At 35.9% G+C, this 13363-nt stretch overlaps 1 protein-coding gene and 1 pseudogene across 6 annotated transcripts in view; one reads left to right on the top strand and one right to left on the bottom strand.

Moving 5' to 3' along the window:
• Positions 1-13363, bottom strand: part of CEP152 (centrosomal protein 152) — a 128406-nt gene that overhangs the window by 4850 nt on the left and 110193 nt on the right. For 5 of the 6 annotated variants that reach the window (XM_037834041.1, XM_037834038.1, XM_037834039.1 and 2 more), the window contains 4 exons: positions 12656-12797; positions 7513-7680; positions 4209-4305; positions 3571-3674 (listed from right to left, as the gene is read on the bottom strand). In XM_037834041.1, the coding sequence (XP_037689969.1) occupies positions 3571-3674; positions 4209-4305; positions 7513-7680; positions 12656-12797 (511 nt within the window). The remainder of the gene's footprint in view (positions 1-3570; positions 3675-4208; positions 4306-7512; positions 7681-12655; positions 12798-13363) is intronic. The other variant, XM_037834042.1, reaches the window with a different exon arrangement.
• On the top strand, positions 11300-11740 carry LOC119532050 (annotated as a pseudogene).

Here is a 13363-nt window from a genome sequence, read left to right as displayed (position 1 = left end):
AAAAAAAGGAAACAAGAAAAAGAGGTAAATATGAGCCAGAAAGACTCACATTCTGCTGTTTGTGCTCTGAAAATCCACATTTCATTATTTATTCAATTCTTTCAGCAGCATTTAATGGGTATCTAATAAGTATATTACAATCCATGAAAGATATGTACAAAATTCTCTTGCTGGAAAGTTGAGACTTACAGTTGCCTTTTGAAATTTACACTTAAACATATTTCAGTTTTCAAGTTCTCTTTTTATTTTTAACTCCCCATGCCTTAATTGGGACTATCAATAGATGAGGGTTAACATTTTTTTTTTTTTACTAAACCCTGGGCTGTATCTTACATCCAGAATTTCACCACCTCTGTTAAATTCATATAAATATCAATTCATAGAGGAATTTTCCTCTTAAAGTCATTAAACTTTTCCTGAAAACTAGATGTTCTATGCAAAAATACTAACTGGGAGACTTATTTTTCATTATTTGAAATGGGAAGAATTAAAACGGAGTACCTGTCAACACAAAACCTCCAAGCAACTTTCAAAGATGTAACTAAAACACAATACACGTATAATACAAATAATCATATTAGAATTAAAAAATGATTAAGACTTCATTTCCCAATCAATATGATTATTAATGAAAAGTTGCTTTGTTTGTAGTAATATGCCCTCTCAGCACGGCAACAACTGAGAAGCAAATCTTTATTGATAATACTCAATAAATAAAACAGCTACACATGACCCTGATGATCTTCCAATTACATCTGAAACTTGAGAAATTTCCCATCCCTTCTGTTAAAAATGGTGTACTGGGCCCACACCCTGTCCCCCCACGGCCGTCCCCGGATGCCAGCCCAGCGCTGACCTGAACCCGTGGACATGGCGAACCCGTTATCAATTGCAAGGCTGCAGTTGCCTGGGAGGCTGGAAAGACTCTCTCCATAGAGGAGTTGGAGGGGGCACCCCCAAAGGCTTATGAAGTTCGAATTGAGATTACTGCCACTGCTGTTTGTCACACGGATGCTTGTACCCTGAGTGGGGCTGATCCTGAGGGGTGTTTTCCAGTGATGTTGGGACATGAAGGAGCTGGGGTTGTGGAGGGTGTTGGTGATGGAGTTACTAAGCTGAAAGTAGGTGATACTATCATCCCACTTTATATCCACAGTGTGGAGAATGCAAATTTTGTCTGAATCCTAAAACAAACCTTTGCTGAAAGATAAGGATTGGGATTGCTGAGTCTTTGGATAACATCTACTTTTGTCTGGTGTAGCTCCCACCAGTAGTGTGTGGGAGATTGAGTTGCTCTTGCTTTCGTTTTCTAATGCCACTGACAAAATCAGTTCTAAAATTTTTAGATAACGAGCCTCCATTTTTTTTATAATGTAAAATCCAGTTACTTTCGGCAAAGCTAGAACAAAAAGAATCTAGTCATTTTGAAGGGGAATTTCAAACACAGTCTGAAAAATTTTGCCCCTCATCAAGTTTGTAATAATGGTGATAGGCTTTTGTAACTTATTACAGAAAGAGGCTCTTACAAAGCATAAAGTTTATCCCATGTCACTTTTTATTCAAGAAACTCATTTGGAATAGGAGTGATTTCTCACATTAAGGAAGGCTAAACAAAGTTAAATTGCTCTCATAAACAGTTATTTTTGATGGAGCTGTTACTTCTTTGTCACCTTGTTAGTTCTTTGTTTCTGGTCTTTTTTTTTTTTTAATCTCAAAGGAAATTTTATCTCTTAAATCAAGATACAGTCCATTTTCTCTTCATCTTTATGTTATCACTCAGGCAGTATTGCTATTTCTATATATTTGTTCATTCGTATATATTTCAACCAATTTATCCAAGAGTATACATCAAATTATAATGTTAATTTTTATTAAAAATAACAAACATTTACTAAACCCCCTCTGTGCCAGGCACAGTATTAAGCTTTATATATTTCATTTTTATAGAACTCTATGAGAAAAATACTATTGTTTCTCTCATTTTCTCATGTGGAAGCTAAGGCACAAAGAAGTTAGTTAGCTTATCCAAGATCTCACAGGATTTGAATGAAAGTGTGTCTGACTTTAAGGGCCCACCGTCCTCAGCAAGCCATTATGTCACCTATCTGTGTAGAATATCAAAAGAAATTTTGTCATTGTATTGGTTGCCTCTGTGGTGTTCATTTTCTCCTTTGATGGTGTGTTGTGAATTGGATCATGTCCCCCACAAAAACATTCAAGTCCTAACCCCCAGTCCTTTGGATGTGAACTCATTTGTAAATGGGATCTTCGAAGATTCTATTAAGATGAGGCCAAACTGAATCAGATGAGTCTTTATCCAATATAACTGAAGTCCTTATAAGCAGAGGAAATTTGGACACAATAGTAGGAGTAAGGAGAGACAGAAGGAGACAGATCTCCATGTGATGGAAGATTGCCAGGAAGCCACCACCAGAATGCTACAGACTTCAGGGAAAACATGGCCCACTGATACTTTGATTTTACACTTCCAGCTTCTAAATCTGAGACCACTAATTCCTACTGTTTAAGCCAGCCAGCCTGTGGTATTTGTTATAGCAGCCCTGGCAAACCAAGACATTGTGTAACCAATGACACAGGCAAAACAAAGTGAAGGGAAAAAAATAACTTGAGTCCTTGAGGACTGTGTAAGAGTTTTGTGAAAGACCTCCTAAAAGATCTAAATTAGCCAATTTCGCCATCTGTCTTCATCAGCTGCACTGATAATTGCTTGTAATCTCTGCTTGTAGAGATAATGGTTTTGGCCTTATACTTTATGAAGCTATATTTGCTCAAAGAGTTTTACGATGAATTTTAAAATAATTTTATCTGATCCATGGGTTGGTTACCTGTTCAAATGACTTCAATACTCTGACAACAAGGTTACTGAATGCTGGAAAACATGGATAAGTTTATAAACCTTTTATGAGCTTCCTCAATAAGGCATTGCTAGGGATGGTATGTTATTAATAAACACATTACAAATTGGAAAAAATGGTACTGTAATTTTAGGAGGTAAATATACATTTTCCCTATATAAACATTGGCCATTGTATTTGGGAGATACATACATTCCATGCAATTTTGATATTAAAAACCAAGTTGTACTGCAAAAGACTTGATAAACAAATTTACATCTATGATTTAATCCATCATCAAAATAATGAGAAACAGAACAACTTCTAATTAGCCTAAGAAGTTTACAGTAGGAAGTGATAATTGCTCATTTAAAACTCATAAGAGATTTTTTTTTGGCTAAAAATTATGTAAATTATAAGATTATTAGATTTTTTATTTGATACTAGTGTCCAATAAAGAAACAGGATAATCAATATTATAGAAATAACACTACCCTCATGTCACTTCCAAAAGACATTATTTGGGCAAGGTGATTCATTGATGTATAATTTAGAAAAGGTGTTAATGATCATTTCTATAAGCAGGCAAGATTCCAGAATAAGGATGGTTGGCAAATTCCCTGAAATTACTACTGCTAGTAAACTCTGATTTTATATTTAATAAAAACAGAAACAAACCATCTGTAAAATATTAGAAATCTCTTCAGGGACTTACGCTTGATTTTTTTTACGGCTTTAATATACTGCCCACGAAGTTCTTCCAAGGCCCTCCCATTGTATGGCAGGCAAGCATTTTCAATGGCTCCTTCTGACAATGACCTAAAAACAAAGCACATTGCAAAAACAGACTGCAAAATGAAAAACGTCTTTTGAAAAAATTTATATGTATTCCAAATATTCTAATAAACTGAGATATACTAAACATTTCATATATAAGGATCTCACCATACAGTTATTTAAAATAAGGGCAAAATGGAAACAATTTAAATGTTATGATTGCTTAAATAAATCATGGTAAATTCATAAGAAGAAAAAACTATGCAGCTATTAAAAAAAACACTGTAGGAGAATAATGACATGGGGAAATGTATGTGTTATAATATTAACTTTATAAAAGTTTACAAAATAGCTCATCCAATGATCCCAATTTTTTAAACATGCTGTGCACATGGTGTGTCTGTATAAAGAGAGGCTTAAAGTATATAAAAACAAGGTATCTTCTAGGGATAGGAGTTTTGAGATTTTCTTTTTTTTTTTAATAGCTTTTGCTTTGTAACAAAAACAATAAATTATACTTTTAAAATTTTGAAATACTTAGAAATAAATTGTTTCTTTAAAATAGTAAAAGTCTACCTTGGTGGTGTTTTACTAACTGTTCTCAGCTCTTCCAATTTATTCTTCATGTCATTGTTTTCTTCTATTAATTCTTCAATAACTTTACTATTCTCTTCTGCAAAAGAACATTTATAGATATTGGCCTGTTAATCATTTTCTGTTTTTCAGTCTTCCATTCCCTTAAGTTCCCAATACAAAGGTTTGTAAAGGAGACTATAATTTTCAGGTGCTCTTCTGGGTCATTCTCAGCTTTTAAAATCTATGCTCTGTCTACATCTTGCTGTGGGTTACTCACTGTGCTGGGATTGGTTTCCAATTGTTGCATATACATGTGCTTTGTTTTCCAGGCAGACTGAAGTTCTGTAGACCCACACTAGGTTTTCTAATTCCATGTCCCCCATGGAACCTGGCATACAGTCTGTGCTCATATAAATGCTCGCTGAACAAGCACCTCAATATGAAATAAAATCAACCATAAGTGGATGTCATTTTCAGAATTAACATAAGATTTTCAATTCTTTGGACTCTTAAAAAGAGGACAGGCGATGAATAAAGTCCGTATAACACAGAGGAAAAAGCAGGTACTTCAGAGTCAGAGAGATGTAGGTTTAAATCCTAGCTCAGCTTCTTATCAGTTGAATGAGCCTAGGCAAACTGCTTAGGTTTTCTGAACCTGAGCTTTTACATATGTAAAGTGGGGATAGTATTACCTACTTTAAAGATTGCAATAAAAATTGAACAACTGCACAACACCTTACACAGGGCCTAAAATGCCTTGGCTCAATAAATGTGAACATGGCACTCCACGCTCCCTACTATGCCACCCCCTCAGCACACCCCATAATATGGGATAAAGGGAATGAATTACTGTTACCTCAATGCCTGAGTATTTTTAAACTACTCACTCTACCTCCATCACTTTTCAATAAATGCTATCAACAGAGTGGAAAATGGAATTTAAGAATCAAAAACAAAAAACAAGCAAACACAACAGCAAAGATAATATCACCTAATAAGTTTACATTAAGACAAAAATTCAAATCAAGCTATCAAATGATGAATTCTGACCCTGACCTCTTTTATCAGCTCTTTGTTTTGAGGGAAGTACCAGCATTCTTGGATTATTTCCAAGTCTCCAAATAACCAGACACCTGCTTCAAAAGCATCATGTGGATTAACTATTTTATCATTAATACAAAACATTATAACTATTTTATGATTTATAAATAACAATATATTCAACTGCCCTTGTTATTTTATTATGTAAAACAAATTTCCCTGGTTTTCACCAAATATTTATAATAGCATGTTTACATGGCTCTGTGCATTACAGTTAATGAGATATCTCATTTATTCTCCTGTCCTGTACTGAAAAGCAAAGTAGTGACAAAGCAAATTGTAGTTGTCAAAATTTTTATCTTGAACTTCTTAAACCATTCTTGCCTTAAAGTCATTATCTATCTCTAACAGTCTTAGCAAACAGTAGATGTTAGTAGGCAGCTTCTCTCAGTCAACACTATTTACAGAGTGTGTACTGTGGTGCCAGGTACTGTGCTAAGTGCTGGGACAGGACTTGACCCTTTTTTGCCATGAGGTCTGTACTCCTAGAGGGAATACACACAGAAAATAGTTACAAGGATGATGAAATGTTATAAGAAGCATAGAAGCTATGGGGAATGACTAACAGGAACACCTAACCAAGTCAGGGATGATTAAGATGGTGAATAAATAAGGTATTGGGGAAAGATGAGCAGGGATTAGCCAGGCAATGGGATGAACATGGGAAGATGGATGTTTTAGTAAAATTAGGAGAGTGTGATAACAGCTCAGAAACGAGAGATGATGAAATCCATGACTCTATTGAGGAAAGATAAAGCTGGAGGGCCTGGCTGGCTCTGGATCATGAAAGGCCTTTTTAAGTATTAACTGCTTGGATTTCATGCTGTGGATCATGGCAAGCCACTGAAGGGCTTCAAATAAGAGAGAGTCATGATCCAATTTACTTTTGTAAAGGTCACTCTATTTGCCCCATGGAGAATGGATTGGAGGGGCAAGATTGAAAGCAGAAAGATTGAAGGCGTGACTGCCATTGTCTAGACAACAGTAGAAGTAAAAGTAGAAAAAAATGAACCTATTCACCTGGTCTTTTCTGGATGATGTGATTATCTGGGACCTATGCCTTCAGTCTTTCATTCATTCAAATACATATTTAATGTCTACCATGTACAGGCCACCATGACTACAGGATAAACAAGGTAACACATTGTCCATTTTCCCCACAGAGCTTATAGTTTGGAGAGGGTATCAGGCAAGTAACCAAATAACTTAAGTTCAGAATGGTAAATGGTATAATAGAGGAAGTGCCAAGTGCTATGGGGTCCAGCTACTCCAGACTAAGGAAAATCAAAGAGGGCTTTGCAGGTGAGGTGACTTCTGATATGAATCTTAAAGGATGAGGAAGAGTTAGGCCAAGAAGGAAATCGAAGGGGTAAACAGTAGGACATGATGACAACATCACATGCAAGGTCCAGAGGTAAAAAAACACACATGACCAGTTAAGGAATCTGAAATATTTCAAATGTGAGGAGTACAGAGCACAGGATATACATGAAAAGTGAAAGGTAAGAGGGTGCAGCTTCATAGGTCCAATAGTTTACTTTTTCAGAAGGGCAATGGAAAACAACAGAAGATATCCCTTTTTTAGACTGATTACGCTGACAGCACTGTGAAGGATGGACTGGATGGGGGCCAGACCAGACCCATTTGCCTTTCTTCATATCCCTTCTCTTTGCCTAGAATGCTCTTCTTTTCTTTGGCAAACACCTCCATCTTCTAAGGCTTAGTCAAGCTCTCCTTAACAATAATATGAGGCAGAGCTTATACCCTTTCTTGTAAATAAACATACTGCCCATAGCTTTCCATATTGCAATTATTTATTAATCTGTTTTAGTTCCCTTACTTGACAATAAGCTTTCTGAGGAAGGGAACATAGTATTTTACATCTCCATGAGGATTGGAATTTTGTCTATTTTATTCACTGCTGTATCCCCAGTGCCAAGAACAGTGCTTGACACATTTGGCCCCCATGTCTGTTCAATCAAGAAAGGAAGAAAGGACTGTGACCTTTTAATCAGAGCTGAAATTTTCCTCTTTTGAGATCAGTAGTAATAATTTGGTTAGTAAAAATAAAATAAAGTCCAAATTAGTTCACATTAATCACAAATGAGAATCAGTGTCTATAGTAACTAGAATGTCACATTTGAACACCTCAACAAGGATCAAAGAGATGTATACTGGTAGCAGTGCTACCTTGAATGCTAACCTCCGATTTTTTCCACTACAGTTTTATGCTTCCTTTCTAAATGCTGAAGATGCCTACAGCATTTCTCCAGTTTTCTTTTCAGATCTTGGCATTCCTGCTTTGACTTTTCAAGTTCTTGGAAGCAGTGTCCACAGCATGAATCTTTCATTTCAAGGATCTTTTTCTTATCTGCAAAAATTAATGACAGCTGATATTTTATATCAGTTTAGATTAAGAAGTACCAAAAAAAGGAAGAAAAGAAAGAAAACCAGATGGCATGACTCCAGGCTACAGAGTAACTGAAAGAAGGTTATATGCATGATGCTTAAGATACAGACAGCTGTTTCTATCTTACTTAATCCTGTTTCCACTCTTTACTGGCTGTGTGATTCAGTATATTACCCTCTCTGAGGCTCAGTATATTAGAGCTTAGTATTGATCCCTTCCCTAAAAGGAACCAGGGATCTTCAAGAAATGGCTGATTCCATTGCTAGGGCTGGGTATATACAAGAATGAGAATGCAACATCTTGTTACGTCAGAAAGTAAGAAAGTACTCAAAAACGGACATGTGACAAAGACACAGGAGCCAGCTTGAATGGGTTTCCATTGGCTGAATCAGGCACAATCTGAATACTGATTAAATATAGTAAAGAATTATAGAATATTGAAAAAACAGGAATTCATGAGTCCAATAACGTAGGCATGCATACATGAATGAATGAATCAATCAATCAATGAGAAGAGAAAAATGTGAAGAGAGGACTCTTGACTCTAATAGCATGCCAAGTGCCGACTGGTAAATGTAGAGGAAGAACTGAAGTCAGAAAAATCATAATTTTGCAGCCACTACAGTAAAGACTAAATCCAGTGAGAACTGGCAATAATTGTTAAATCTAAGGGGATATTTTGCTAGAGAAGAAGGACAGTTACATGGTCTTAAAGACATCTCCCCACAGACTTCTTATTAGTTGCAAGGGGGAAACCCTTCCAGTGATTATATAATTAAGAAATTGGTCCACACCTTGACTAGGTGATGAAAATTAGCCTCACCAAGGGGAGCCAGATGGACATTGTGCACCTCCAGATGTGATAACATGAGAACATATCACCTATGCAGTGTTCCAGCCAAGAAAACACCTGAACCTAATCATGGGGCAATATCAGAAAAACCCAAAATGAGGAAAGTTCTATTTTAAAAGACGGGGAAGGGAAGTCAGAGAATGTGTCTTTCAAAAACATCAATGCCATAAAAGACAAGGAAAGGCTGTGGAAATGTTCTAGATTAAAAGAGGCTAAAGAGACATGACAATTAAATGCAAATACCTGACCCTAGACAGAATCCTGTACTGCAGGAGATGCTACAAAAGACCTTATTGGGTGAATTGACATAATTGGAATACAAATTGAGTACTGATACAATAGTTTTATCTAATGTTAAGTTTACTGCACTAAGGTTAAACAAGAAAATATCCCTCTCCTTAGGAAATATACACTTTAGAATTTAGGGGTAAAAGGCTACAATCTGTATTACCTAATCTCAAATTGTTCAGAAAAAAAAAAAAAAGAAATATTCACACACACACACACACACACACACACAGAAAAGCATAAAATGGGGTAAAATGTATCAATAGATACATCTGGGTAAATGGTAACTTATAACTATTTTTATTTTGAAACTGTTAGGTAAGTTTGAAATTATTTCCAAATTAAAAAAAATATTAAAAGTTGTTGAGAGGCAAAATATATAAAATTGTTTGGCCTACTACCTGGCATAAAGCAAAGTTAACATTGTTATTATAACGGTTATATATAATTCACATAACATACAAAAATTTATACAAAAGGTAGATGGTATTAGTAACAAAAATGACATAATAAAGCAGGAACACAAGGGCACAGACTCCGAAGACTATGTCCAAAATGTTTACATAAAATCACTGGTTGAGAAAAATTATTCTTAGCTCACTCCTGATATTTTAGTTTCATTTAAATGGTGCCATTCATATTCATGAGCACCAGAGGATTAATGAAGCAGCATAATGGCACTGTACACTGAATTTATATTTTTCATTTAAAATACTCGTGTAAAACTGAAAACCATGCAAATGCCCATTGACCGAAAAAGGATAAATAAGTTATAGTATATTCATAAAGAGGAATACTACACAGCAGTGACAATTAATTAACTAGAGCTATATGTAGTACCAAAAATCTTAGAAGCATAATATTGACTGGAAAAAGCAAGTTACAGAAGAATACAATGAGTATGATATTTTTATTATGCTAAAAGACAGACAAAATAAAGCAATAGCTTTTTTGGGATACTGTTATTTGGTCAAACCATAAAGCAAAGTGAGGGAGTAATAAAAAAAAAAAGTTACACTGGGTGGGGGGAACTCCGGGGCACAACTGTGATGGAACACACAGGAACCTTTAATAGTCTTGGTGAGGTTTATTTCTTAAGTTGAAGGGTGGGTTCCTGGTTGTTGGGCTTCATAATTACATATGCATTACATATATTCTTTATATTAAATATTTCATAATTAATTTGTAAGTTACTTAAAAAAAAATAAGATATTAGGAGAATGTAACCTAACAGTCAACAATGGTGTTCTCGGAAGATAGGACTAAAGAGGACTTTATCATTTATTATATTATACATTTTGGAATTAGTTGAACCTTTCTAATGAGCTTGTTAATATATTTGGTTTTGAGGGGAAAAAAATCTAAAGAAAAAAATAAATAAATAAACCGACTTGTAGTTTGATTTGTCCTTAGGCCAAAGCTAACTTCTTTAATGTTGACAGGACTTCCCAAGGTCAAATATCACCTAACACCTGTTTCTACCCCTTCCACATATTAAAATTATAACTCAAAATATGACATAATATGACATTAAAAATAAGAACTAAAACACAAATTAAGGTAATATTACCATCCAGCTGACTGGCAATATATTCTCAACTCTCTAGAACCTAGAAGTAAGGGGGAAAGGGCCTCTGAAGAGTGAGGAAAATAGATGTTAAGTGACCTCTTAGAAAAGGCTCAGCTTTTCCAAGATTCTGGTAATATTGCCTACTGAGTTAGAAATATGGGTAACAGGTTATTGACTTGGTATGTGTGATTTGCTCTGACAAATTTTAGGTCTTTTCCAGATTACAAAGGAGACAAAAGATACAAAATAGTTTGTGTGTGGAGGAAGGTTGACATCCTAAAACGCATGGGGGATAACAGAGGATTCACCAATTCCTAGTTTAGAAATCTCAGTAACTAGGCAATATAAATCCTATATTCCTTGGTAAGTTCTTAATACACCATTGGGGCTATAGTACAGTACAATAATTCTTTTTCATAGTGATAACTCTAAGTCATTAAGGAAAAGTTACGCTATGATTAATTCATTAAGTTTTCAAAGAGCACAAACTATGTGCCATTCACTGTGCCATGTATTGGGGTGGAGAGAAGAAAACACTGTCCCGGCCCCTCAAGGAACTCACAAATAAATCAGAAAACAGTTAATACACTTTAGAAAGATTTCCTTTTTAAAACAGTTGAAATAAGCCTCAGTAATTTAAATGAAAAAGTCTCAGTTATTTGGGAATTCTCTCATTCAAAGCCCTTGATTTCTCAATAAATTCAGGGAATAAAAATATTACTGCCCTACGTAAGTTCTCATTACTCTCCTTGTAATAAGAATCATTTTTGAATGGAGGGATGAACAGTAAAGATAATGTAAGATGGCCTAGAGAACCCTCTCCTCTAAATACAAAATTAAATCCAAGCTCTTTCGTCTCGGCTACCGACATGCCCTCCAGATTGAGAAAGACCCGGAGGGGCCACGTGAGCCACGGCCACGGCCCTATCGGCAAACAGCAGAAGCATCTGGGAGGCCGGGGAATGCTGATGGCATGCATCACCACAGGATCAACTTTGACAAATATCACCCAGGTTACCTTGGGAAGGCTGGTATGAGACATTATCACCTGAAGAGGAACCAGAGCTTCTGTCCAACTGTCAACCGTGATAAACTGTGGACCTTAAGTCAGTGAGCAGACACGGGTAAATGCTGCTAAAAACAAGACTGGAGTCGCTCCAATCACTGATGTGGTACAATCCAGCTACTACAAAGTTCTGGGGAAGGGAAAGCTCCCAAAGCAGCCTATCATCGTGAAGGCCAAATTCTTCAGCAGAAGAGGTGAGGAGAAGATCAAGGGTGTGAGGGAAGCCTGTGTCCTCATGGCTTGAAGCCATGTTGAGGGAGGTTCATTAAATGCTAACAAATGTTTTCCCCTTGTGGTCTGAGTGTAGACTCTTTGATCTGAGTGTAGACTCTGAGCATAGTCAACATCAGGAACCCACCTTAACCAGGTTCTAAGAAATGTGGAGGCCTTAGCTAATTAGCAAACTTGAACCTCACTTTCATTTATAAAATGAGAATGATACTTCTTGATAAAATTTTAGTTGAACACCTGTTTGCATTATTTACAGTGGGTGGGAGAATGTACCCTCATCTGTTCCTTGGGGATTATGAGACAGTTTCGATGGGTCACATTCTGCAGAAAGGCAGGGTGATGAGTTTGAGGCAGTTCTATAGAGCTAAATTCCTGATCCTAAGGGTTGCCTCCTGGGTTCCTTACCTTGGACTGAACCATTCTAGTTATAACTAAATCTAGAATTAATAGTATTTCTTACAATCAAAACGGTAAGGAGAAAATCAGGAAATCCTGAAGGCCAGAAATTGAGTTAGGTTTTCTAGGGTTTGCATCTTCCTGTTGAAGCCAAACTATGATAATGACTATTGTTCCTGTGCAATAAAACCTAGAGAGAATGGCCTTTCCTGAAGACTTTCTAGTTTTTACCACAGAATGAAAGAATTTGCTTATGATACCCCAAATAACAATTTCTCAGCTTCAGTTATTTAAATATTTATTCTCCATTGGCCCCTTATTTACAAAATTAATAAGTACAATAAAATAAGGCCTTGAGAATATAAAAGAAAAGAAAAATTAAATCCAAGAAGAGAATTCACATTTGGTAGGAGTACACATTTGTTCACTCATAAAACTGTTCACATCTTTGATTTCCTTTTATCCTCAAAGCAACTCTCTAAAATAGTGATGACAGATGTTACAAAGACTAGTAGCAACAAAATCCAATTACCAGCTTCTGCTCCTGTTTCTTGCAAAGCCACAGGCTGAGCATGGTGTTCAGAAGTGGGTGCAGGAAGGGCTGCTGGGTCCCTAGGATCTCCTCTGCTGGAGCACCTGCTGGCCAGACCCTTAGAGATCTTTGTCACACTTTTCTGAAATAAATTATCTTCAGAGTTAATGCCTAGTAAAACTCTTTACACAATTCTCTTTTTAAAATGCTAATAGTAAAAATACAAAAAAGAAACATTGCCTGAAAAAGATTATTGTCTGAACTATTACCAATACTTTTCTTAGAAAGTTATGTGACTTTTAACTACTATGAATTACATTCTCCTATGACCATATTTTCCAAATTAGAGCATTGTCTGACCGAGGATTGGTGGGCCAAGTATGAAGCAGACAGGACACGGCGTTTACACACTTATATATATGAATTGGAGACATTTCTATTGGTTTATGTGATTAAACCAGAGGACAGACGACATGAAATCAGATTTGTTCTTCAAAACCCAGAGAGTTCCACTGCAGCCAGGGTCCAATTTGTTAGCAACTTTAATACCAACATTTTGTCTTCCACAAATTGAAAATAACAAAAGTAAAAATAATTTTAATTCACATAGTGCTTTATGTTTCCAAATACTTTAGTAAACATTGTCATTTTGTAAAGAAGGCCAGTTGAAAATGAATTCCATTGTTAAAGAGGGAAACTGAGGCTCTG

The sequence above is a fragment of the Choloepus didactylus genome, chromosome 4 (genome assembly GCF_015220235.1).
Source record: "Choloepus didactylus isolate mChoDid1 chromosome 4, mChoDid1.pri, whole genome shotgun sequence".
NCBI lineage: Eukaryota > Metazoa > Chordata > Mammalia > Pilosa > Megalonychidae > Choloepus > Choloepus didactylus.
Note: the sequence above shows the minus strand (reverse complement) of the source record. Positions and strands in the feature narration are given on the sequence as shown.